General features: G+C 44.2%; 1 protein-coding gene across 16 annotated transcripts in view; it reads left to right on the top strand.

Annotated features, from left to right (window-relative positions):
• Window positions 1-27,642, top strand: part of SYNE2 (spectrin repeat containing nuclear envelope protein 2) — a 330,800-nt gene that overhangs the window by 285,572 nt on the left and 17,586 nt on the right. For all 16 annotated transcript variants that reach the window (XM_044231769.1, XM_044231767.1, XM_044231774.1 and 13 more), the window contains 4 exons: window positions 2,982-3,137; window positions 6,044-6,202; window positions 7,220-7,386; window positions 21,873-22,035. In XM_044231769.1, the coding sequence (XP_044087704.1) occupies window positions 2,982-3,137; window positions 6,044-6,202; window positions 7,220-7,386; window positions 21,873-22,035 (645 nt within the window). The remainder of the gene's footprint in view (window positions 1-2,981; window positions 3,138-6,043; window positions 6,203-7,219; window positions 7,387-21,872; window positions 22,036-27,642) is intronic.

The following is a 27,642-nucleotide window of genomic DNA, read 5'->3' as shown; positions in this document are numbered from 1 at the left end:
CACCATGGATTTATGAGTCCTTCATCAGCATGTATTAAATTCTAATTCAGGCACTGAACAAATACATTTTTTTAAAGATGTGTTTGTTTATTTTGGGGGGGGTGGGGGAAGGGTAGAGGGAGAGGGTCTAAAGCATACTCAGTTCTGAGGACAGAGCCCAGTGTGGCTCAACCGATGAACCACCCAGGCACCCCAGTGTTATCTGTTTGTTGTGTATTCTTCCAAAGATTTTCTGTGCATATACAGGCCAGTAATTATACAGATACACATTCATTTTTGGTCCTGTTTTTACCCAAATGGTAAGGTAGGAAAATGGGACTTGACAATCCCTCTGGTAACTGAGTTAATTAATGCTGTCATGCTGTGTCTGAGTCCAAGCAAGGACTGTACGGCTTCCCTTCATGTGGTCAAACAACTAAATTTTACATCCTGTGTAAAGTGAGAACCTTTTAGGCAATACCGACAGAACTGGCATGTCCTTTTGCAGTTACGCTTTGGTCGCAAATCTGGAATATTTTAAAGACCAAAGCATGATTTTTTTGAACTGTGTGTACAAATGGTGATGAGCTGTAGTAACTTCCACAGTAGACCTTGCTCTGTATATTCTTTGACTCCCTGCTTTGTGTAACTTTATGAACATTTTAAAGTTCTGAAGACATTGCCAGATTGCTTTCCTTTCCATCCTACATTTCTGCATCTGGGAGTTTGGATGCGCCAGGCATCATGGTAGCTGGTGAGTAGTGTTGTCACGGCTCTGACCGATAATGGAGCTGACAGTTTGGACTACTGGAGAGACAGGTGTTAACCGAAGGGTCTCACTCTTGGATACGTGTGTGTGGGGATAATTGTAAGCATGGTGAGTGTTAGATGGGAAAAGGACGGGCTATGAGAGCATAAGACGGGGGTCCCAGCCTTGTCTGATGAGTCCGAGAAAGCTCCTCTGAGTAATTACCTTTGTGTCTGAGATGTGAAAATGTAAGTAGGAATTAACTAAATATATCTGTGGAAGCATCGGTGAAATAAAGAAATACAAATTTAAATAACTAATTATTATATATATTAAAGTTGTCTAAACATACATGTATAAAACTCAACGCCAAAAACTATGTGGAGAAGGGTAGTCATTCCTCATTACTCTTAGGATGTAATTTGGCATATTTATTAAGAATTATTAATTCTTAATAATTTATTAAGAATTATAATTCTTAATAATTCTTATAATTCTTAATAATTTATTAAGAATTAAAAAAACGTCCATATTCCGAATGCCTGGATGGCTTAGTCTGTTAAGCGTCTGCCTTTGGCTCAGATCCCGATCCCAGGGTCGTTGGATCAAGTCCCACATCAGGCTCCTTGCTCAGCGGGGAACCTGCTTCTCCCTTTGCCTGCTGCCCCTCTGCCTCCCACTTGTGTGTCCGCTTGCTCTCTCTCTTTCTCTGACAAATAAATAAAATCTTTAAAAAAAAAAAAAAAAGGACCATATTCAGTCATAGGGAGAAACCAAGTATCCAAACCAAATAATTTAAACCTGGCTGTGGAAAACAGAAACAGGTGTCCTTACCGTGCAGGCATCTGAGACTGCACTTGTGAACGAGGCCTTGGACCAGACCGGGGAATGTTGCACGAAGCTCAGCGGTCTTGGGGGTCTCTAGTTTGAAGTCTGTGAGTGGCACCTCTCCACCTGTGAGTCTGTAGCTAGTCAAAGTGTTCCACACAGAATCTGTTCTCATCCACTTTACTAGAATCATGAGGGGGAAACTAGGTAACAAGAGTTTAAAGTGATGATTTTTCTTCTGATAAAGGCATTTCTGAATCTTCATGCAACCTTGAAAGAGTATTCTCTGGGCCATTTTATTAAATCTGAATTTTTTTTTTTTTTAAGATTTTATTTCTTTATTTGACACAGAGAGAGAGAGATCGCAAGTAGGCGGAATGGTAGGCTCCCCACTGAGCAGAGATCCCGATGCAGGGCTCCATCCCAGGACCCCTGGGATCATGACCTGAGCCGAAGGCAGAGGCTTTAACCCACTCAGCCACCCACGCACCCCTTAAATCTGAATTTTTGTCAGCAAATCATGTAATCCTGCCAAATCAATGTAATCTTTAGAACTCTGAAAAACAATCAGAATTAACACACTTTTATTGTTGCCACACCTCAGACTTACTTCTGATATAAATGAAAGAATCTTCTTTCTATTGCAATAGACAGGTATGAGCTGAGATTCTTAAAATGTGCCAAAATATGAGGAATTGTGAGCACAATGAAAATCTGGAAGACTCTTGAGTCCTTCCTTGCTGTTTCCTTTTACCTCCCCTATTGTGAAAGTAATTTTCTCAAGTCCTAGAATTCAGAAGGTTTAAATCTGACACATTTTAAATAATAATTGTTTCCACAGCCAGGGGAGATTTTCTCTTAACCAAGTTCTGCCAGTTATTAGGGAAGAATTTATTTTTTTCTTCCATTATACTCATTTTTTTTTGAAGCTTAACCAGAATAATCCCCTTCGAGCAAAGACTGTTGTTACAAATGCCACAGTAGCAACAATGCATTTCTTAGGGTTTTGTTTTGTTTTTTAAGATGGAAAAATCACTTTATTCAACATTTTTGGAACATAGTTTCAGAATTAAAAGTGTGTATGTGTGTAAGAGAGATTGTTGCCAGACTCCAAAAATAATTTCTTCTCAATATAGGTAAAGACCTACGTGATTTTAAAACAGAACTAATTATATAAAAATCTGAATTACCCGGGGAAATTAAAATAAAGGTGGAAAAGAATTTTCTTCTGAGAAAAAGGTGGTGAAGAGCGACCCATCCCCAGGAGCAGCGTGGCGGCTGCCTTGGGCTGTTTCCCATTCAGAAGGTCCCTCCCCCTTCCCCGGACCTCCCCTCCCCCAGAGTCCAATCAAAGGATTAGCCTACAGGTTTGGAAACAACAGCAGTTTGAGTTGATTCCCCCCCACCTTCTTGTGTTTAAATGCAGGAGCTAGAGAAGTCTTTGGGCAACTGGACTCAGAACTTGAAAGAACTTCGCACTATGAAGACCGACTTAACCCAGCACATTCTTGCGGACGACGTGATGGTTTTGGAGGAGCAAACAGAGCATTTGCACAGACAATGGGAGGACCTCTGCTTAAGAGTAAGTCAGTTAACTGCAGGGCATGGCTGTTGTGGAGTTTATTGAAATGTCTCCGAAGGCCAGAGAAAGTAGAAAGGGACTTAATTTCATTGAACCGGAGGCCCTTTTCAGCTGGAGCCCAGGCTGGCTGCTGTTCCTTTAGAAGGCAGCACTGGAGTAACAGATTTGCCCCTTTGTTTCTCCAGGGCTCCCTGCTGGTACTTTGGAACACTTTTAATAAGGTTTTTTAAAAACTCACCTTAAATGGGGGGAAGGGGGAATTGCCATGACAAGCAGCGGTGAGCACTCTGCTGTTTGTTAGGTCAGTGACGAGTCCCCCATCGGGATATGAGAATCTGGACTTCAGCAAAGAGGTCTCGTCCTAGCCTTAGAGCCGTCTTTGCGGTATCTCACTGGGCCCAACAAACAGCAGGCATCTTCTTTGGTGCCCCACAGAGGAGTGTTTTATCTGAGAATTCAGGGTTCATGTGCAGCCCGATGTTTCTTTCCAGTAGCTGGCTTTTCTCAAAACTCTAAAAGAAATGATCTGCAGCTTCACTTAGTATCTCAGTAGATCCCTTCTACTTGTTAAAAATGAGATTGTTGTTATAGACCCATATGGTACATGTTTGTGACAGATGGAAACTAAAGGGTTCAAATAGATCTTTGTTTTAAGAACATGGAATTCTAAGAAAAATGAATTCCTTAATCTCATTTTTGTGAACTGTGAAGAGATACTTAAAAGTTGAGATTTTTTTTTTTAAAAGTTGAAATACAGATGCTTTTGAGTGCATTTTAATAAAGTAAAATCATTTTCCCTTTTTGGCATTAGTATTTAATATTCATAATGAACTGTAATTGTAAATGGCCTCTTAGAATCTTTATTAATATTTTACGTAAAAGAAAATATTTAGGATATGTGAAAAGTATCCTGGAAGGAAGGTGGAAGCAGAGACTGGGGCCCAGATGTTCCTAATTGTTACCATTAGGAAACCAATCGGGGTGACGCTGTATGAAATGCCAGGATTTTAAAAAGCTAAGATAAATAGATGCCCTAAGGAATGAAACACAAAACTTGTGTTTTGGTTTTTTGTTATTGTTTTTGTTTTTTAGGGCTAGTTCTTTGAGCCTTCTGAACACATTCGGTTGGTGGATATAAAAGTCTTAGTTAGGTATTTTTGTCTACCTCTGAAAAGATCACTGTTTCCTTATTCATAGCAGGAAAGCCTCTGGGAGTTAACACCTTCGTTTCCCCCCATCTGTAAAGTAGGGGGTTAAAACTTCATCAGAATTCTTTTAACTCGAAGATTCTAAAGATTTTTTTAGAGCTGAGAATACTTTTGTATATTTAGAAAGGCTGGTTTGCATTCTTTTTATTTAAGTTCTACATTTGAACCTTTTAAGGAGGGAAGAGCCTTTGTGGAAGCCCACGTAGGGGTTGCTCGCGTGTAATGGACTCTTGATTATTTGGGTCAGCCTACTTCCTACAGAAGAGTATTTGGTTCCATTTCCATAGTTTCCATCCAAAGCCATAGTGCATAATGGGAAGATAGATTAAATAAGCAATATGCATTTGGGTTTTTGTTTGTTTGTTTAAAGATTGGTTGATTTCAGAAAGAGAGAGTGCACAACCAGGGGGAGAGGCAGGCTCCCTACTATGCGGGGAGCCCGATGTGGGGCTCAATCCCAGGACCCTGAGATCATGACCTGAGCCAAGGGCAGACACTTAGCTGACTGAGCCCCTGTTTTGCTTTATTTTTGAAATTTACCACTAAAATATTTGAAATAACCAATTTTGTAGTCCATTTGCATTACAAATGTTAGATTTATGTTATGATCTAGATAATAGTTTTTTTTTAAAGATTTTATTTATTTATTTGATAGAGAGGGATCACAAGTAGGCAGAGAGAGAGAGAGGAGGAAGCAGGCTCTCTGCTGAGCAGAGAGCCCGATGCGGGACTGGATGCCAGGACCCTGAGATCATGACCTGAGCCGAAGGCAGCGGCTTAACCCACTGAGCCACCCAGGCGCCCCTAGATAATAGTTTTTAAGTTAAATAGGCAGGACATTGGTCTTAAATAGGAATTAGGACTTGATTGTTTTTAAACAGGTAAAAAGATTTGGGTCATAAAACTTGAAATGAGCATGTAGCAAGCCATCAATAAATGTATGTTGAGGGGTGCCTGGGTGGCTCAGTGGGTTAAAGCCTCTGCCTTCAGGTCAGGTCATGGTTTCAGGGTCCTGGGATCGAGCCCCACATCGGGCTCTCTGCTCCACAGGGAGCCTACTTCCTCCTCTCTCTCTGCCTCCCTCTCTGCCTACTTATAATCTCTCTCTGTCAAATAAATAAATAAAATCTTTTTTTTAAAAAGTATGTTGAAAGAACAGGGATTAGAAGAAATTCGGGTTTGTGTTTTTTTTAAGATTTTATTTATTTATTTGATAGAGATCACAAGTAGGCAGAGAAGCAGGCAGAGAGAGGAAAGGAAGCAGGCTCCCCGCTGAGCAGAGAGCCTGATGTGGGGCTCGATCCCAGGACCCTGGGATCATGACCTGAACCAAAGGCAGAGGCCTAACCCACTGAGCCACCCAGGCGCCCCTGAGGTGATGTTTTAATGTATTTATCTAACCTTCCCTGTTTCTAATTTTTAACAGAACCTGGTAATAATAGATATGCATTGGATAAAGCTGAATTCTTTCAGTCAGTTACATTTCAGACACGGTCTTTATTTTGTTGCTTTTTCTGGCATTTATCAAAGGTATAACTATCCATATTGAACCCCTAGGTGTTAGGTAAACAGTGATTTAAGTCTGTAGGGTTACTGATGAAGATGAATGAAATTCATACTCTTTTTAATGAGGGGAAGGGAAAAGAAATGCTTTCCTTCCTGCCTGTATTCAGCTTCCAAATGCATTTTCATTCCCAGGTGGCTATACGCAAACAGGAGATTGAAGACAGACTCAACTCATGGATTGTGTTCAGTGAAAAAAATAAAGAGATGTGCGCGTGGCTGGTGCAGATGGAAAACAAAATTCTGCAGATTGCAGATATTGGTATTGAAGAAATGATTGAGAGGTTACAGAAGGTAAGCAGGAGTACCCCCAGGGTAGGAGTCACGACTGCCTCGGAATTTTCCGCCTTCACTCACAGGCTCAGAGTGGCGTAACATTACAGATCTAGTTCTAATACCCTTGCAGAACTATGAGAGCCTTTATCACTGTTTCGTTCCTTCTCAAGAAAAGCTGGTAAGTGAGGATCCCAGAGAGACGGGAGATGTGGGACCATTCGGGTGAGGGAAGGTGCTTGCTGGGCTTTCTCTCAGGAAGTCTGGCTCTCTGAGTTCACACCCGCAGCGTGTGTCACAACCAGACTTCTCTGCTTGTTGCTGTGAAGGCTTGGTCCTCGCCAAAAGGGCGGGGCCAGCAGCAACTGGGCTTATAATTCTGAAAGGGCCACCAGGCACCACAGGGAAAGGCAGAAAGAGCATTCTTGGGGCACCTGGGCGGATTAGTCCATTGGGCATCTGTCATCGCCTCAGAGCGTGATCCCAGGGTCCTGGGATCGAGGCCTGCGCTGGGCTCCCTGCTTAGCAGGGGAGTCTGCTTCTCCTTCTGCCTCTGCCCATGCTCAGGTGCTCTCGCCCACTCACTCTCTCAGATAAATAAAATCTTTAAAAAGGGGGGCTGCCGTTCTTGGTGCGGTCATCCAAAAGGGCCCTTAGTGATATTATAGGCTAATTCAGTTACACTCCATTGCCCTCAGTGACCTAGTAGGTTAGATTTGAACAAATCTGGGAGGGGAAACCAGGGCTACTGAATGAAGAAAGTAACTACTGGGGGCACCTGGCAGCTCAGGTCTTGATCTCATGGCACGGAGCCTACTTTCAAAACCAAACCAAACAAAACCCGTAAGGACTGCCTTCCATATTACACATGTGCCAAGTGGGCGTGGTTTAACTGTAGCTACTCACTGACAAGTTGCATTCACAGGTGTGAGAAGTTTTTGGAACTTTTTCTTTTAAGAGGCAGCTGTATGCTTGTAATTGGCAAAGAAATGAGTTTTTAGTAGTAACTGAAGCCTTGTGTTTTGGTGCTGTTGCCAGGACTGCATGGAAGAAATAAACTTGTTTAGTGAAAACAAGTTACGGTTGAAGCACATGGGCGAGCAGCTGATGAAGGCCAGCAACAAGACAAGAGCGGCTGAGATCGAGGATAAGCTCAACAAAGTCAGTGACCGCTGGCAGCATCTCTTTGATGTCATCGGATCAAGGTGAGAAACGGCCTACGAGTCATTCTTCTTTCCTAGGTGCAGTGCTTACTTCACAGATGGAAAAACTGAGCTCAGTCTTCCCCTAAGACAATCCAGCCATTTTATAAGCTTAGAGAGAAAGGCAAAATTTGGTAAAAATGAGTGGAAATTCTTTTCTCAACATTTTAGGAAGATCGTATTTTAGCATATGACCTTTTAGTATTTTTTTTCAGCTTAAAATTTCATACCAAGTTAGGTTTCAGCGAGAGTTGGAAATTTAATATGGGAAGAGATCCTTGAAGAGGTTTAGAAATTTTAACTCTGCTTGAGGATTTGCACATCCCTCAAATAAAATTATGCCTGCCTGTTGCTGCTGATAGGTGGCAAATGAAATAGGTCAGGACCTGGGCCTGATTTCTAGATGTTGGTCTGCAGGTTCCTGGCCATCCTCCCTGCGGGGCTTTGGCACACTCAAGCCAGGGGTCCTCCATATGTATGTGCTCAGCGCACCAGGCCCCGCTGAACATCTGGGCCTAAGATGTGGATTGGAGAGACATGTCTATGGCCACAAATCAAAGTTAAATTCTCTAGTACAACCTTATCAGAAATAAGACCAGTAATTTTATCTCCCTTCACAAATTAATGAAAATGATGCCACCCCAAGCTTTTAAGGGCCTTTTGTCTTCAAATTCTCTCTCCAAAGACAGACCCCAACCAAAGTGTTTTTTACGTGCAACCTGCCATACAAAGAAGAGGGTCACTCAGTTCTGGGACCACTCACGTGGTTCTGTGTTTACACCAGCCGGATGAGTCTTTCTCATAACATACAAAGTGGAATACACAGGAGAACCTGTAAGGAGAGTGAAGAATTAGGGAGTAATGAAAATAAGATATTCTTAATAATTTGGCATTTATTTCCTTGACCTCATTGTTACTGTAAACCCTAAGTGAGCCCAATTCAATCAGCAAGGGCGCCAGGTTAAGTGCTGTGAGAATTTACTGACAGGAAGTAAGATGAGTCAATTACGTTAATGGGAGCAGCTGTAAAGCCAAGTGGTCTGAGAGCTCAGAGCTCTTCTTTCTGGAGTGGGGGTGGGGATTAGGAAGAGCCTTACAGAAGAGGGGTGTTACCAGATGGTCCTGTGCGAGAGGTTGGGATCCTTGAATGTTACTGCTAGCACAGATAGACGTGTGTTGTGAGCAGAAAGGTACAGAGTTAGGCGTCTGGGTGACTCAGACGCTTAAGCGTCTGCCTTTGGCTCAGGTCATGATCCCGGGGTCCTGGGATGGAGCCCTTCCAACTCTCTCTGCCCCTCCCCCTGCTCATGCTCTTGCCTGCTCTGTCAGATAAATAAGTAAAATATTTTTTTAAAAAAGGTACACCAGGGCACCTGGGTGGCTCAATCTGTTAAGCATCTGCCTTCAGCTCAGGTCATGATCCTAAGGTCCAGAGATCAAGTCCCACATCAGGATCCTTGCTCAGTGGGAGTTTGCTTCTCCCTCTGCCTCTTCCCCTGCTTGTGCTTTCTCTCTCTCTCTCACCTTCTCTCTCAAAATAAATTTTTAAAAAATCTTAAAAAAAAAAAAAAGGTACAGAGATAGGGCAGCATGGAAATCTTCCAGGAAATGACGAGAAGCTCTGTGGGTTCAAATAGAGGAGACCAAGCCAAAGAGGTGGGATGGGGCTAAAGCTTAGAAGATCTTCAAACTCAGCTGAAGACTGGGCCTCGTAAGTCAAGTCTGACTCATTCATGGTTCTCTAGCAGTTGAAGGCCTGCTGAAGACAAATATTAGGGTGATTTGCCTGGCAGCACAGGCTGGGCTGAATTTGACTTCTTTTTGTGCCAGTTGGAAGAAAAAAAGAAAAAAAAAAATCCATTGCAGTAACCCAAATAAGGATTAAGAGCGCAGGTTTTGAGCGCATGTCCTGACTTCTCACTTACTTATGGCAGAAACTTGAGTCGTACCTAACCCTTCTAAGCCTCAGTTTACAAATCTGCAGAGAGTGTCTAACAGCACCGCTGTGAGGGTAAATGGCATGTCTCGCATGTGGTGCAGGACCAGCGTGTGGGAGCCAATATTTGGCTGTTATCACTGTCCTTGTTCAGACTCTAAGACAAAGTACCATGTCTGTTGAATGGGAGGAGGAGTCCCTCAGTTGTGTCTAATACTGAGCGATCTTTCCTCCATGAGACCAGTGTCTTGGACTGTCTTATTTCCAGCGCTTAAAACTGTGCCTCAGATGCTTGTTGAAATGAACATTCCAGTGCGTAAGAATGTGATCGTTTCTATTGGATGAATTGTGTCTAGTATGTCGTTGTTGACACTGTCCTTATGTCCTAAGTTGTCTTGGGCACCTAGCACTGATGGAGGGTATGAGGACATCAGACCTGTTTATGGCTCATGAGGAGGAAGGTCTAGATTATGCTTCCTGAAGACTAGAGTCACAGTCTGTTCTTAATCATTCATGCTTTGGTTCTGTAACTTTGGAGTTTAATAGGCTCTTTGCTTTTCCTCTGTTCTCTCTGGCTGCCTGTCTTCAGCCAGTTCTTTGGTGGGAAAGAGATAAAACAGCAAGTGAAATTTCATTAGTCATCTTTGAGGGAGCAATTGGCAAAGTAAGGAGTTGAAATAATAGGAAATATGTTGGCTGCCAGCTATATTCTTGACCATGTGCTTTTTATGTATGACTGCACGTAGTCCTCTTTGTAATTCTGAAAGATAAACACCGTTAGCCCATTTTATAGATAAGGAAACTAAGACACTGAAGATAAGTAACTTGCCCATACTTACATAGCCAGCACATGAGGCCACCAGGGTTTCAACCCATAGTTGGTGTTGCCTCCCTGCTACCCCAGACTCTTCTGGTTTATAATGAGTAGAGTGAATGAGAGCCTAATCCTTCAAAACTGAAAATGGAGTAACTTGTCTTACCTTAAAGCAAAAACTAGGTGAGACAGATGGCTGAGAGCCTAAGAAACTCCGAGCGGAGTTTGCCCTTCAGGTGAATTTGTGGACTGAGGCAGCGAGCTGGGACCTGCTGTCAATCAGCCTCATGTAGAATTAGCTGCTTGTCTGATCTCTGACACTGATTACACTGATTCCTACACAGAGGCATCCCCACTGGGGAAGAGGGTTGGGGGCCCAGGCTGCAGAATTTAGGTTTGAGCGGTGCCAAGCCAAACCTGTAGCCCTGCAGGATGCACAGGCCATTAGCCCACAGAATTCTGGACACCATTTCACCGTCCCTCTCCTGCTCACGGTGTTTTGCTTCACCCCCGTAGCTGCCGAAGCATTTCGTAAGTAAGATTTGGAGGGAAACCCTGCATAGGTAAAGAGCCTTATGACCTCAGAACTTTAAGTCTAAGCATTTAACTTCAAAGTTTAGAATGGTGTTTAAAAGTCTATGACCTCAGGGTGCCTGAGTGGCTCAGTGGGTTAAGCCTCTGCCTTTGACTATGATCATGATCTCAGGGATGGAGAGCAGAATCATAGGATCGAGCTCCTCATTGGGCTCTCTGCTCAGCGGGGAGCCTGCTTCCCTTCCTCTCTCTCTGCCTGCCTCTCTGCCTCCTTGTGATCTCTGTCTGTCAAATAAATAAATAAAATCTTTAAAAAAAAAAAATGTCTATGACCTCAGTAAGTCAGATTTAATCATTGAAAAAGAAAAAAATAAGGTTTTTTTAAAGGCCTGTTTTGGGCATGTTCTCAGCAAAATAGAGGTAAATTTCAGAAGACTTGGTAAAATATTGAGATAGGGTTACCTAAAAACATTAAATTTCTGACCACTTCAAGTAGTAGGCTTCGTGATGGGATGGATAGAGGCGGAAACCAGTGTTGTTTGTTTTGGAAGTCAGGTTCCTTGTATAAATCCTTTTCCTTCTCGCCACAATCCTGCAAGGGCAGTATCTTCGATTTTAGCGAGAGGCACATTGCAGGTCAGAGAGGGTAAATTACTGACCCCAGGGCAGAGGGGATTCTGCTGCACAGGGTGGGGATGGCACCAGGGGCGGGCTGTCATGCTCCACCGTGCACCCCAGCTGGGCTTCTTTGAGACCTGGCCTTTTCAAGGTGGATTATTCGAATTTTTCTAAAATATAGAACTCAGTGTGGAATGTACTGTCTACTCCAGAGCCATGAGTTCTCAAACTTAAACATGCAACAGAATCTAGTGGCTCATGAAAACCTGGGTTGCTGGGCTCAGAGCTTCTGATTCTGTAAGTCTGGGTGGGGCTGAGCATGAGCATTTCTCCCAAGTGCCCGGGTACTGGCCGCAGCGCTGGTCAGGGCAACAGAGAGCTAGAGTGATCAGCAGGGCAAAGTGTCACCACGCTGCCCCATGAGTCAGAGATGCTGGACCTGCCACCTGCTACAAACCAGTCTTGGGCCCCCTGTGAGCCCTGGTCTCCTTGTTGATAAACCCTGCACAAGAGCGTGGCCGAGGAAGCATGACAGTGATGGGTCCGTCCGGCCACACACACTGTTACCCTCTGGCGCGGTTCACCGTGGTTGTATGTCACAGACGAGCAGGGCAAGCTCAGACCCAGACCACAGTTCTTCCTCTCCTTGTCAAGTGTTCTTCAGCTTTTATAAAATCAGAGAGCCGGAGGGCTGCATTTCCCGAAATAACCAACTAATCAAAGAAGGGAGCTGGGGAGCCTCAGTCAGTCTTAATGCTGATTCCTCACATACAGTTACACGGGCCCTGATGTAGACATCAGAGTTCACAGTAACTGGCTCTCCCTCAGAATTGCTGCAGGAGCTTCTAGCATTCTCGTGGGCCTTGGGCAGCTTGTATTTGTAACATCTCACCACTTTAAAAACATGCTGTTCATGGACGCCTGAGCGGCTCAGGTGGTTAAGCATCTGCCTTCGGCTCAGGTCATGATCTCAAGGTCCTGGGATCCAGCCCCACTTTGGGGGGGTCCCTGCTCAGCGGGAAGCCTGCTCTCCCGTTCCCCCTGCCTGCTGCTCTCCCTGCTTGTGCTCACTTGAGGTCTGTCAAATAAATAAATAAAAATCTTTTTAAAAAATGCTATTCATTTCATCAACAGAAGGGCCATTTGTTTTGGGGGGAGGGGTTGTTTGGGGGGGGAGATTTTATTTTATTTTTTTTTAAGATTTTATTTTATTTTAGAGAGAGTATGAGTTGGGGAAGGAGCAGAGGGAGAGGGACAAGGAGACTCTGCACTGAATGCAGAACCCAGCGCAGGGCTGGATCCCATATCCCTGAGATCATGACCTAATCCAAAACCAAGAGTTGGACACCCAACCAAGCCACTCAGACCCCCAGAAAGGCCACTGGAAGCACTGTATATTTTTTGGCAAATGGTGTGATTACTCTAGAACCCAATCTGATCTGAAGACAAATATTAATTATATGCTGCTATGCTTAATGGACAAACTAAATGAAGAAAGATAACTTTTTTTTTCTTTTTAATTGAAGCTATAGGGGCATCAGGCTTGGCTCATTGGGTAGAGCTTGAAACTCTTGATCTTGGGATTGTAAGTTCAAGCCCCATATAGGGGGCAGAGGCTACTTAAAAATAAAATATTTTAAGGGTTGCCTAGGTGGCTTAGTTAGTTGAGTGGCTAACTCTTCATTTTGGCTCAGGTCACTATCTCTGTGTCGTGCGATCAAGCCCCACTTGGCTGGGCTCTGCATTCAACGCAGAGTCTGCTGGTCCCTTTCCCTTTGCTCCTTCCCCCACTCCATTTGCATGCTAGCTCTCTCTCAACTAAATAAAATCTCGTTTAAAAAACAAGTCTCCTTAAAATTTTTGTTTAAAATTTATTATAGCTATTAGCTCCTCCTTCCCCATGTTCTCTTAGATAATGTCTTTGAGAACAGACCCCACAAAATGTGAATGTAGGAGAGACAACTAAAGAAGTTCTCAGAACTACCAGCATGTTCGATTCTTTGTTTTAGAGGGGATAGGTAGGCTACCTATTAGTGGGAGCACTTTGGGCGCAGGATGAGGGACAAAAGATGCCAAGTTCACTTGCTTTAGCCAGCAGAGACCAAAGGTCTGAAAAAAGGGTCCTGCTCCTCCCACACACACACCTCCCCAGTGTCCTGCCCTCAGTGGGACTCCTCCCAGAGGAAGACTTCAGTGTGACACTGCTCACCTGTGCCTACGTTGATTTCAGAAACCCAGTAGTTGGACTCCCTAAAAATCCATCTACTTTTGTTTCCCAGAACCTTCTCACCATTCATTAATCACAGCCTTCACTCCGTCCTGTGTAGCAGGAGCCCTGTGGTGACAAGCCAGTGTGTGTCTTTGGTGAGTCACTCTGGCTGGTTGTGGAGCCTCTTCAGAGACATGGGGCCAATAGGCCAAGGGGAGTGGAGCCTCTTTTTTAAAGACTCTAGCAGCATGTGTGAATGATTGGGGCCGTGGTATCCGCGCCTAAAACAGAAGGGACAGCTAAGTGGAAAGACTTACTCCAGAATGTTTATATTGGGTATCTTTTGGTGTTAACATCATTGATGATTGTAATTTTCTTTGTGCCTATCCGTATTTTCTGATGTTCATTACGGAAAAAGGGAACATGGTGTTGTTTTGTTTTTTTAATGTAAAAAAAAGTCATCAATGTTTTTACCTTTCGCCTTCATTTCTCTAAATGGTAGAGACTTGGCACCATTGGGCCAGTGTTGGAAGGAGGGACTTACTCAGACATGCTCCCAGAGGATCCCTCCCTGTTGGACTAGATAGTTGTCTCACCATCAGAAGGATCAAGGACATGAAAAGAAACTTTTCAACTAAGCATAATTTTCACGTTTCACCTTCCAATATGAAAAGCCCCCCTGTTGTATAATAGTAGCAGTTAAAATGTTGTCATTTAAACGTAGCAGTTATTACCATGGCAACTGCGTGTTGGGATTGTTTTTCCGTCCCTTGCAGAATGGGCAGGGAGATGTGTGCCTTTTAAATTGATAAAGTTTTTCCTTGCTGTCTTTTTATCTGTATTTTCTCAAGGTTATTTTGGGAGACCAGACAATGCTGCTAGTCATAGTGTTGACTTGCTACAGCCTGATCCAGTAGGACTGGAAGGGCTTACAGATTTTAGCACAGGGAGAGCCAGATGTGAGGTTGGCCTCCCCACTTCCATTTTCCTTCTGACCAGCCTGATCATTGCACCTCTGGAGTATGGGGTTGCTGCTCCTGGAGCCTGCAGAAATGCTTTGCTGAGGGTTGGGGCACTTCCTCGAGGAGACCGCAGCCACCAGTGTGCTCAGAGGACAGTGGCACCCCGCAGCATCAGCAGGCCCAGTGTGCTAGGCTTTGGGGACCGTGTTTAGCAGGTCCCAGGGACAGTTAAGCACATGAGCACAAGTTAGATGTTGCATTTGGAGGAAGTATTTCTAAATCTGTGCTCCCTGATTTCACTGGTGTAGAATGTGTTCTCTGTCTTTTAAGGTACGGATGTGATAATTACTAAATGTTGGGATTTAGGGACCCATGAAAAATGATTGATATTGTTGAGACTTAAAATAAGGCTGAGAGTGAGCCTAAAAGGGACTGAACACAAACCAGGGGTGCTCTGGTAAACAGCCACTTGGGCTCTCCTAGAGAAACCAGGGTTAGGGATGTGGAGAAATTTTCAGAGACATTATGGTAAACCCTGGGAGGAGCTAACAAGGAAAACTGCAAAATTCCTTCCTCTGCAAAGTCTTGAACTCCATTTGTATTATAAGATAGATATACACAGATATAACCCCCCCCCCCAAAAAAAAAAAGCAGAGTAATGGACTCAATGAACTCTCTGCCTTCCCTAAACCAAGATGCGCAGGGTTAAAAAGGCAGGGCAGAATCCCCACCCCACCCCACCCCCCAGAAATTTCTTCAGAAGGACCCAGGAAGGCATTTCTGCTGCACTCAAGGCCTTCCGATTTCACCCTTTTTTTCAAACCTGAAACAAATTTGATTTGAAGACAACAGAAATCCTCTTTTCCATGCCGCAAATGTGAATGTTTCTTCCCTCGGTTTACAGCACTTCATAAATAACCCATAGCCAAGATAACACTGGGACTTTCTTCCCCCAGCATTGCAATCCTGTCGCGTCAGAACAAAGACTGTGTGTGTATGTGTGCTCGAGAGAGGAAGGAGTGGAGATATTTGTTTATTGCCAGGGAGAAAACGGAGATTAAAAACATGCAGTGAGCGGGGAGGCAGGTCGGCTGCCTTCCTGGGGGCGCTGCTTTGTGGCCGGGAGCCTGCGGGAGGGCGGCCGCCGCGGAGGATGCTGAGTACAGGGATGGAGCCGCCGGCCGCAGGGGGAGGGGCTGCCTCGGCCAGGGAGGTGGAGAGGCAGCCGGGAGCTCGGAGCTGCCGCTGACCGGGAGGAATGGTTTTTTCGCATCAACAGTAAGTGCCATTTCAGCCATCAGCGCAGCGTATGGCCGAGGGACGGCTGCTCTGTCTGTGTGTCTCGCTCCCTCGCTCCCTCGTGTTGGTTACAATAGGAGTGACCGACGCCGAGAGATGGTGGCTGTGGAGTGTGTGTGCTCTGCCATTGGGGGGGATGGGTGCTCTCCCGGGTCCGCACGCCTGTGGTGTCTGCAGTCAGCCTTTGACAAGCAGGGGACAGGGATGGTGATGCTATGTGGAAAATGGAAGTCCTCTGGCGACATAAATGCTTCGGAGAGGCGATTAGCTCAAATATCTCGTGATGTCCATGCCCCCCCCTCCCCACATCAGGGCTTCAAGATCTTGGAGTAATCGATTATCTTACCATAAAGCTGTTCAGTCATTTAAAAAGATGCATGTGTACAGAATCTGTACAGTGTTTTTAGCAACTGACAGCTGCCCCACAAGTTTGAGTATCTGTTTGCTTTAGCATAAATTCAGATACTTAGACCGTCTCATTTTCCTTAGCATTTTTTTTAAGTTATGCTGTCCACATTGGCATGGGATTTTTTTAAATTTATGATGATCTGAGGTCTTCATAGTTTAACTGTAGACCCTTTAGCACGTAGAAAATAGGACTGAAATGTAAATTCTTCAATAGAGATGAATTCGATAATAAAAGCCTCCACCATACATTTTAAGACTTAGGTCTGATACACAGAATGATACTAACCAGACTTGATTTTGTTTGTTTTGGAGACAGAGTGGGGTTCATAAGTATTCTGTTCTGATCTGTCGCTATTAATATAAAACTTTAATTCACCTTGATTATTTTCTGCACTTCTACCCATAATCCCTGCAAATGATCTTCTAATTTGTAGCTACTCTTAGCAACAACTCTTAATTTTGTTCCTTTCATATGAAAATGTTTCAGTTCGATCCAGATCTTCCCCTAATCTACACAGGTGTAAAATTTTCCCTTCGCACCAAAAAATGTTGTTTTTCTAATCCTCGGGATTAGAATTCAACTCAGGAAATCACACTTATTTTTTCCTGGGAAAATATGACTTACTGAACTACACGGGTGAGCAAGGTTGTTGAATGCACCTGGGTAAGAGATAGGGAGCTACAGAAACAAACTGCCTGGGGGGGTTGATGTCATGCAATGTTGTGGTTGCTTCCCTGGGCCAATAAGCTGGATTCTGAATGGCTTGCCTTGTTTGCCAATATTAACTCGAGATTTAAATTTGTCCAAGAGTGATATTAATGAGGCCTAGTATGGAGGTTGGTTGCTGGGTTGGCAAATGACACATACTTCCTGGCCTGGGAAAGGTGATAATTAGATTACAGTATCTGTATAGAGTACAATAATACAAACTCCACAGTACAGCTGATGGTTCCTAGAGTAAGTTGTACCATGATTATCTGAAAAAAATGTGGTTTTTTAAAATCAATTAATTTATTTGATAGAGAGACAACTTGAGAGGGAACACAAGCAGGGGGAGCAGGAGAAGGAGAAGCAGGATCCCCGATGTGCAGGGAGCCTGATGTGGGGCTCAGTCCTGTGACCCTGGATCATGACCTGAGCCAAAGGCAGATACTTAACGACTGAGCCACCCAGGTGCCCCTGAAAAAAATGTTTTAAATCACAATGTGGTTTTGGATATTACACCTTCTGTCAGAGGGTCAGGACCTAGAAGTAGGTTAAATCCTGATTAGATGAATCTTTTGTAGCTTCCTGGCAACCTCTTGTCTTTTCCTCCTGCCTTCCCTTCCTCTTCCATGTGCTCTAAGAGTATGTGTGATCTGTGTGCTTGTTTGTCAGTATTTTGCTTGCCCCACAGGGAACCAAGGGTTGGGAGCTTATAGGCCTTGTAATGTGGCAGCAAATTGTTCTGTGGCAAGATGGCTTGAGGGTGCTCTGACCTCAATTTCTTTCCTTTAATATATAAGTAGCCATGTCTTTTATGAAAATAAATTTCATAAAATTTATTTTATGAAAATAAATTTGAAGGTAAGCATCATTTACTCATTCAAAAGATACTTATTGAGCACCTCCTATGTTGTATTAGTTGCCAAAATTCGATCTGAATTAGATCATGAGCTCCGTGGGTATAAGACCTGTATTTCAGTTATCTTTTGAACCGTTGGGAATCCACACAGGATCCAACACAAAGCACATGGTTAAATGCCTGTTGAAGTGAATTACAGAAGGGCAGATGTGGGTCCCCAAAGGAGAGCACTTGGTGGATGGCCTTCTGCCCCCCCGGGGTACCCGGAGGCAGGAGACTGCACTTCCTGTCATGGTCCCTAACAGCAACGAAAACCATCCCGTGCTTGATACTAGCTCACATGCTAACGTGTGCAGATTTACCTGAGTTGCCGTGAGGAAAGGGTGGAAGCACAGCAGCTCCAGACCAGGGTACCCATTTGGAGTCCTGCCCCTGCCATTTAATAAATCACGTGCCGGGGCAGGTTATTTGATCCCTATGCCACAGTTACCTCTGCCTGTCGAAGGGGATGCTAACAGTACTGATCTCTAGGCATCGCTGGGAGGATTAAATGAGTCGCTAATAAATGAAGCATCGTGAGCCTGGCACAGGTAGATGTGCGCATGTTCTGTAGCTGTCCCGCATAATCATAAAGTCCCTGAATTAGAAAGTATACCTGATGTAGACGTTTAAAAAGAATGGAGTAGCAGTAGAAAGTCTTAATTTTATTCACATACTCCATGGCAGCCCTAAGCGCTCTATTTCGCACACCACTGGCCTGGAGTACGATAGGGCTGGGGAAGCCAAGTAAATTCCTCCTCCATCTGCTCTGTACTCCCCCCTCCCCTTACTGCACACCCCACCCTGGGGTGACCAGGATTCATGATCACTACCTCTCTGTGTCTGCACCCAGGTTCTTCTGCCTCTTGCTCCCTCCTGTCATTTACATTTTAGCCTTTTTCTTTTTTAAAGAAAGAGGCAGGGATACTTAGGATGGGGTAGGGTCAGGTGCCCAATAGAGGGGGAGACAGGAGATCCATGCAGGAGCCGCCAAGCCTGAGCCCCTCTGCCCACCTCTCTGAAGCTCTCAGGGCTAGGCTGCTTCTCCAGCCAGAGCCTTCCCAAAGGGCAGCCCCTTGCAAACTGCGTGAAAGACTCCTTATCCCGTAGGGCCTGGGTTCTCAGTTCTCTGGCATTGTTGGGAGTGTCCTTTCTGGTCCCTAGGCAGTCAGGGTGACAGGATATTGGAGTGAGGAAGGGTGTACCTCTAAAGCTGTGGGAACAAAGGCGGGATCTAGGTTACAGCTGCATCCAGGCCTGGCCCCAGATTCTGTTACTTGCTTTTTAATAAATCATCTTGTGGCTTTGAAAGGACCTCCTTGTGGTGTTTGCAGTAGGACTGTAATTTAGAAAAACATACCGCCATGAAAATCATCTCGATCGTGGTTTCTGTGCATTGATCTCTGTTAGGCACTGTGCCAGATAAAATTCATGTGTTTATATCTTACTCAACCCTCTCAGCCACCCAGGGAAGGAAGAGATAACTAGTGTTAACACAGCTTTTCAGATGAGCTTAAACAGAACCAGTATTCAAACTCAGGCCCTGCCCACAAAGTCTGTGCCCTTTACCACCAGACTCCATGAGTCCATGGCCTCCTCCCAAGCCTGCCCACCTCATGGCAGAGTTGAGAATAAACATTTACGAAAGGACTTTGTAAGGTCCAGTGCCCTATAAATGAGCTCTTACTGTAGCATCATGGAATCCCAGTTGGCAGGAATAAGCTAGTGTTACACCGAGTGCTTACTCTACACCAGAGACCTTACACATGTCCTTTTGTTTCGGTCTCGTGACTACTTGCAAGCTGGCTCATTTTGCAGATAAGGACACTGGGAATCAGGAAGGGTAGGCACCTTGCAGGGGTTCACAGCTCATGGATGGGACAGTGGGACTTAGCGCCAGGTCTGTTCCCTTCCAGAACTCTGGCCTTAACTTGACCCAGATAATAAACACCTCCCTGAAGCTCGAGGGACCTCAGAAGCCTACTAGAGATAAGGATGCCGAAGTAAAGGGATTTTCCCTAAATCCTAAAACTAGCTGCTAATAGAGCTGGAGCTGAAAGTCCCCAGGGTTGATTTGATTGATGGTAGGATGCAAGAAATAAAAAAAATAAGCAAAAATAAAAAATTCAAACACACGCAGTATCATGGAAGTGCTCTGACACATTTATTCTGCAGTGAATGTTCATCGATACCTTCTGCCTGCCAGGCGGAGTGAGGGTTCTGCCCACGCAGAGGCAACAAGCCCCGTGCAGCCTGGCCCGCTCTCAGGAGCGGTGCAGACGCAACACAGGGCAGGAGGTCCCAGGGAGCACTTGGGCGAGGGGCCCCCAGTGTCTTTGGTGAGCAGTGGTAGATGCTCCAGGAGAAGGGAAGGGGGGGGACCTGTGAACACTTGAGGACCTGCAAAGGTCAGGGTGTTAAACTGGTACATTGGGGTGGGGTGAGGACTGTAAAAGCCTTTGAGCAGGAACAGATCAGACTTACCATCCGGAATGTGCATTTTGGCCACAGAACCACAGCTGGGTAGGGGAGGAGGGCAAAGAGGGTGGTTGGGAGCCGTTCACAGGCAGTCCAGGAAGAGGAGATGATGGTAACAGGGAATACAGTGCACTCTGGCAACTTTCAGTGCCTCTGCTTCTCTTTCTAGTGCTACAGGATGGAGTTCTGACAGCACCTTATAATATGAGTCTTAATAGTTGGGAACTCTGCATTGTAGCTGTTACTTTCAAGTCTCAGGGATTCACTTAGTATCCCACGGATCAGGGTGCCTGGAAGGCTCAGTCGTTTAAGCGTCCAACTCTTGGTTTCCACTCAGGTTATGATCTCATGGGTGGTAAGATCAAGCCCTGTGTTGGGCTTCATGGGTGGTAAAATCAAACCCTGTGTTGAGCTCCATGCTCAGCCGGGAGCCTGCTTGAAGATTCTCTCCTTCTGCCCCTCCCCCACTAGCATTCTCATTCGCTTTCTCTCTCTCAAATAAGTAAATAATTAAAAAAAAAAAAAGATAATGCCACAAGTCACCAGAATAAGCCCTCACTCACTTTAAAATTTCCATGAGGGCAGTTTATAGAAGAATTTTTTTTTCCCCAAGATCTACATGAAGATTATTTTCCTAGCAACTGCGGCATTTCCCCTTGACAGCCCGTGCGCCAATGTCCCAGTGAGCTCACCACACATATGGACTCGGTGTGTGTGTGTTCAGATCCGCTCCACACTGTGTAGGAGGCAGATGGCTTAGGACTACATTTGTACATCATCTTTGCCCTGTTCCCCAGCACACTCCTTGTTCCCCTTTTGGCTGATACAGCTGTCCCATAATGGGCTGGGTTTATACATAAAGCTCCCTCAACCCTTAGACCAGACGTGGTGGGCTTTGGCACAGTCATGTTCTGTGCCTGCTCGAGAAGAGAGTCCCCCGAGAAGCAGCATGGGCCAGATGCCACCAAAGGAGCCAATAATGTAATATCTTTAAACCATTGGGGGACATCCTCGGCTGCTGCAAACTTGGGTATACCCAAGAAAGAAACTGGATAGAAATCAAGTGTGGTTATTTTTTTATTATTATTTTTAAAGATTTTATTTATTTATAGAGAGTGCACATGTGCATGTGGGAGGGAGGGGCAGAGGCAGAGAATGAGTGCCGAGCCTGACAAGGGGCTCAGTCCCACAGCCAAGATCTTGACCTGAGCTGAAACCAAGAGTGGGACACCCAACTGACTGAGCCACCCAGGTGCCCCCCATGGGGTTCTTTTAATCTTGAGAGAATGAGATAGCATCTCCTCTTTCCTCTGGAGCCCTAGAAAAATGTACTGGGTCTCAGGGGATCCCACTTTGGGAATGATAGAACTTCGCATTCGCAGGGGTAGATGAACCCTTAGCCCATTTGAAAATCAACCAGACCATCAGTTTTGTAAAGTGTCACCTATTCTGTGAAAACTCCTGTGACTTGAGACCTGTTTCTGCTATAAAATCAGTAACTGACATAAATTGCTTTTTACGCTGTGACACCTTTGTTAGCACCTTCTTGTCACTGCTAAATGTTGGGCTTTGTGGTGGGTTTTTTTTTCTTTAACCTCATTTTTTTTCCCCCCACAAATACATTTAGGGTGAAGAAGCTGAAGGAGACCTTTGCTTTTATACAGCAGTTAGACAAAACCATGAGCAACCTTCGTACCTGGTTGGCTCGAATCGAGTCCGAGCTTTCTAAGCCCGTCGTCTATGACGTCTGTGACGATCAAGAGATCCAGAAGAGGCTCGCCGAGCAGCAGGTGAGGAAAGAAAGCCTTTTTAAGAGTATAGGTGTCTGTGATATCTGCTAACTGAAACCCATATGGACTGTGTCTTTCATTTAGCATGTTCACGTTTCATAATATTGATTCATTTTTTTCCAGAGAAGACTGACCACCTGTCCATGTTCTTATACATGGGAGACCATGTGTTTTGTGCCCATCTTCTGCCCCATGCATCCATCTGTTTGTGAAATGCTTTGAATCATATTTGAGATGTAGGTCTTAGTCTTCATGGTGAATAAGGTGTTTTATGTATGTATCTTTTTGACTTGGATCTCTGTTGTGATTTGTGAATATAGTTTTAGAAGGCAATGAATTGAAAGAAAAATAAATTTCTAACCAAGGAAAGTTTTTATGGGACAAGAGATCATTTGATAAGAGCTTCCAAAAAAAAAAAAAAAAGGTATAAAAAAGAAGATGCTTAGGCCAATAGCTTAGGAAGTCCCTCTTCCAGTCCTCTGTGCCTTTCTTTCATCAGTTAGTCACCCTCTGAGCCAACCCTGGAAATTCCACAGCACAAAATCACTGAGTCCTGCCGGTGTTAATCATCACACGAATCTTGTGGGTGCTTATTGATACCACAGACTTATCAAATCCCCCTTCCTGCCCTCCCATCAGCTCATATTCCCAGGTTCATTCTCGTAGGCAGTGCCTGGAGCTTGTCTTTATTTTCAAAATTAAGTTCATAGTAGCCTTTTGGTGGCTTTCTTTCACCGTCGTGGTTTTTTGTTGTTTTTTTTTTTTTTAAGCCCCAGGAGCAGATTCTGTTTTGACCATATAAGCAATATGGCTGTCTCAGGTTCTCAGATGTGTATCTGGTTTCTTCACGTTACCGCCAAAGCCTTGGTGTTTAGTGTCAGCACCCAGGAAGAGGCACCCACATGTAACAGCTGCTCTTAGAGAAAGACTTGGGGGCTGAACCTTTCGCACAGATTCAAAGGCAAAAGGTGATGATAAATTAATGACAGATTCCCTTGAGTTCAAATCCGTCCTTTTAACAGTAATGCGTGACATCTCCTGCTACCATAAAATAGAGCCAAGTATTTGATATTCCTCTTGACTTAGATCTTTATTCAATCTATTACTATTACTGTTTGTAAACGATGCCTGTTCTCTGACTTTCAAATTAGTATGATTTAGCAGTGCTATGAAGTAAAAATATGGTTTTGGCACTTAGCCACAAAAATTTAAGTATGTCCTTTCTGTTGAGGTCCTCTCTAATCTGTTTTCACTTTGTGGAGAAATGAATACTGATAGAAGTACCATGTTAATGGACATTGCACAGATTTTAGTGCCCTTCTCAGTGGAGTTCCAGCTGCTGACATTATCAGCATTATTTGCAAGTTTGAGCCACTAAGATGAAGTTCTTGAAGAGTCTCTACAGACAGGCCTTACAAGTAACAATTTACACTGAGTGATGAGTTTTTTTTCAGGTAAAGAGTATAGAAACTGAGTATATTTTTCCTCTTTTAAAGAATGCCTGGCTAAATTTGGCAGGAGCCAGTCATGTGTGTTAACATTTTAAAATCTGAGGCATGCCAGAGCATCATGAAATTGCAGGAGTGTACTCCCCAGAGGGTACAATTTGGAGCAGTTGCCGACCTTCTGGCCTTGTTTGATCCTGTTTTGAAAGGGTCCGTAATTTCAGTCTGATTGACTTGAAGCTTCCCTCTTTATTGAACGCATAATCACTATCATGGGATTCGTATCTCACAGTTATCCAAAGCAAATTAAGGAGTTGGCATTCAGGATTAGCATTACCATAAAGAAGGTAGATGAATGAGTTTTCTGTGATTGCTTTAACAAATTATCGCAAATTTAGCAACTTTACCCAAATTTATTCTCTTACTGGAGTTCTAGAGGTTAGAAATCTGACCCCAGACTAAGAAGAAGGTGTCAGGAGTGCTGAGTTTCTTTCTGGCAGCCCTATTAGAGAGTCTGTCTCTTCACCCTTTCTAGCTTTTGGAGGCTGCCCACATGGCTTGGCTCATGGCCCCTTCCTCCATCTGTAGAGCCGGCAACACTGCATCTGTCTGTGCTGTTCCGTCACAGTCCCTTCTCCCTCGGGCTGACTCATCTACCATCCTCTGCCACTTTTAAGGACCCTTGGGATCACACTGGGCCCACCTGGACACTTGGATAGTCCAGGATGTTAAGAACAGCTGATAGGCTGTTCTGCCAACCCAGAATTAAGGTTGCCAAACATATTCACAGGTTCTGGGGACAAGGACATGGACATCTTTGGGTGGCCGATATTGTGCTTATCACAGACAACCTGAGGAAAGTTTCAGTATTTTTGTTTAAAAAAAATTTTTTTTAATACCCAAACCAAATCTTAAGGCCTCCGTCAAAACCACAAGAAAACAGAAGTGTGTCACCAAAAAAATTATGCATGGGCCATTAAAAAAAAAACAAAACCTTACTTGTGTTTCTATCGCTAAATATAGTAAGTCTCATGGTTATTTCCAGAAATAAGACCTATAAGCTTGGGGTAGTGCCTTCTGCAAAATCCCTCAGGCCCCAAAAGTGATTAGGAACCATGCTTCCCATATCCTCATTGTAATGTTCTTGGGAGCACCCTAAGGAAGAAGTCAGATCTTACCAGAGTGTTTTTTTCTTTCTCTTACGTGGAACTCCTTGGGTAATAAGGACAGTATAACTGTGGGGGAAGGGGGCATATATCCTCTTTAAAATGCAAAGGAAGTGGTAGCAACCTTTGTAACTCTTTTTTTTTTTTTAAGGTTTTATTTATTCATTTGACAGAGATCAGAAGTAAGCAAAGAGGCAGGCAGAGAGAGAGAAGCAGGCTCCCCACCCCGATGCGGGGCGGGATCATGACCTGAGCTGAAGGCAGAGGCTTTAATCCACTGAGCCACCCAGGTGCCCCAACCTTTGGGTTTTTTTTTTTTTATAGCTTTTTTTTTTTTAAGATTTTATTTATTTATTTGACAGAGAGAGATCACAAGAAGGCAGAGAGGCAGGCAGAGAGAGAGAGAGAGAGAGAGAGAGGGAAGCAGGCTCCCTGCTGAGCAGAGAGCCTCATGCGGGACTCTATCTCAGGACCCTGAGATCATGACCTGAGCCAAAGGCAGAGGCTTAACCCACTGAGCCACGCCACCCAGGCACCCATGTGCCCCAACCTTTGTAACTCTTTTAAACCATGAGCCACTTGCATTACGCCTTCCGCATTTCTCTCCCATTTTCTTTGGTTTGCTGGTTCCCTGTGGGTGCTATATGGTGACGTTGCGGGAGAGTGCTGTTAGCCCCCATTCTGTAATTACCAGTAACCCCCTTCCCAGCAGGTGCGCTCAGCTTCCCACCAGCCTCCTCTTAAACCACTCAGCTCCACTGGCTTGCCAGCCCCAGCCCCTCCCCCAGAGTCAGTCTAGAGAGCCACCGCCCCCCCCCACCCCTGTCAGCCGGCTTGGCTTTCTTTTCCCTCTTTATCTTGTTCTTCTAGTTCCTTTTGTATTCTCCTCCTTCCTGGCTGCATTCTCCACCTCTCCCTTTCTCTGTGGATCCTCCTCCTGGTCATTCCCTCCAGCCCACCCCCAACACCTACTCTTCCCCAGCTCCAGAGCTTTTGTTAACTGCTCAGGAACAGAAACCAGAAACACAAACAGGAGCGGGTTTTCAGAACCACTGGCAAAAGCCTTTAACACTTTTTTATGTTGTTTCTTAAGTCTCATTCTTCAGATTTCACTGAAACTGTTGTTGAACTCCGATTATTATGTATACCTGCCTCAGTGGGAACTTGTGGTGAGATTGTTTCAGTTTGTAAAATGGCACTCACTTAGCCCTCAATGGTTTACATTTTTGAATGTGGTTCACTGCTTTATATTTTACAAAGTAACCAGTACATACTATAAAATCAGTGGGTCATTCTGCAGTGGTTTGAAAAGTTTGTTTTGGAAATTTTGAAAATTACTGAATTCTTTTAACCAAGATGTTAATGGTCTTTTATAAACTTCCCGTAGAGCTCATTTCTTGCTCTCATTCACCCTGTGTATTAATCAGTTCTCAATAGCCATTTTGTTCAATATAAGCTGAACAAATAAGGTAGAGAAACTGCAGTGAGTCTGCTAAAATACGGAGCACTCACGTTTTTCCACAGACTAGCCTTTTTCAGTACTTTTCAGTCAGATCCTACCCAGCCCTACCAAGTGAGGTCAAGGGTGGTACCATTTTTTAATAAAAATTGTCACTATTACTCATTTCACACCAATGTTAGGATTCCTTATTTATTATTTTAATGAAGTCAAGAGACATTTATCAGTGCCAGTAAATTTAGGATGGTTCATGAGAATTCCGTGAGCTTGAGTTCTGTTTAAACCCAGTAATTAAAAGGGCGTCTAGGGGGCTCAGCCTTTGCCTTCAGCTCAGGTCATGATCTCAGGGTCCCTGCATCAGGCTCTCTGCTCAGCAGGGAGCTTGCTTCCTCCTCTCTCTCTGCCTGCCTCTCTGCCTCCTTGTGATCTCTCTCTCTGTCAAAAAATCAATAAAATAAAATAAAATACAAAATAAACCTAGTAATTACAAAGCTGGTGCTTGCCCGGACCCAAGGAAGACTTCTGCCATTGGTCCTGGGCTGCAGAGCCTTAAACAAAATCACCCTATTCATGTCTCATCACAGGACACATAGGGTGACAAACGAAAAGACACATTTTTTTTAAAAAGATTTTATTTATGGGCACCTGGGTGGCTCAGTGGGTTAAGCCTCTGCCTTCGGCTCAGGTCATGATCTCAGGTTCCTGAGACTGAGTCCCGCATCGGGCTCTCTGCTTGGTGGGGAGCCCACTTCCCCCCATCTCTCTCTGCCTGCCTCTCTGCCTACTTGTGATCTCTGTCTGTCAAATAAATAAATAAAATCTTTTTAAAAAAAAAGATTTTAATTTACTTGACAGTGAGAAAAGTCACAGGTAGGCAGAGAAGCAGGCAGCAAGAGAGAGGGAAACAGAAAAACATTTTTTTAAGTTTGTTTATTTTTTAGTAACCTCTACCCCCAACACAGGACTTGAACTCATGGCCCAGAGACCAAAAGTCCTATTCTCCTCCAACCCAGCCAGCCAGGCCCCCCTAGAAAACACATTTTCTTACCATAACTTTGTGCTGCTTGTTTTTAATCAGTTACAATCCTGAAAATGTGGTTTGAGTATTAACATTTTCTTCTTTCATAGCCACCTGGACAGAGGATGATCAAATTGTACATTTATCAGAAGAAAATATTAGCCTTATCTAATAACAGTAATTTCTAGAATTATTAAATATTGAGGTGACCCGGCATGAACTTTTTGTTGCCTTTCTGTAGACAGTAGGTTAACAGTGGCTTATTTCGCTTTGTCTTTGTTATTTCTTCATAATGTAATTTGAAAGGAGACTAAGATTAGTGGCGTGCTCTGTTGTCACTTATCACAGAATTTAGATATCTGGAGAAATCTAATGCCAGAATCCAAAACAAAGAGGCTCCTCTTCTCCCTCCTCCAGCCCTCCCATGATGTGCAGAAGATACAGTCTTTGGGCGATGCCTGAAAATGCTGTGTTTATTGTTAAACAAGTTTCTCATTTTTCCCCATAACTGTGCATTGC

This window comes from Neovison vison, chromosome 13, assembly GCF_020171115.1.
Source record: "Neovison vison isolate M4711 chromosome 13, ASM_NN_V1, whole genome shotgun sequence".
In the NCBI taxonomy this organism is placed as follows: domain Eukaryota; kingdom Metazoa; phylum Chordata; class Mammalia; order Carnivora; family Mustelidae; genus Neogale; species Neogale vison.
Note: the sequence above shows the minus strand (reverse complement) of the source record. Positions and strands in the feature narration are given on the sequence as shown.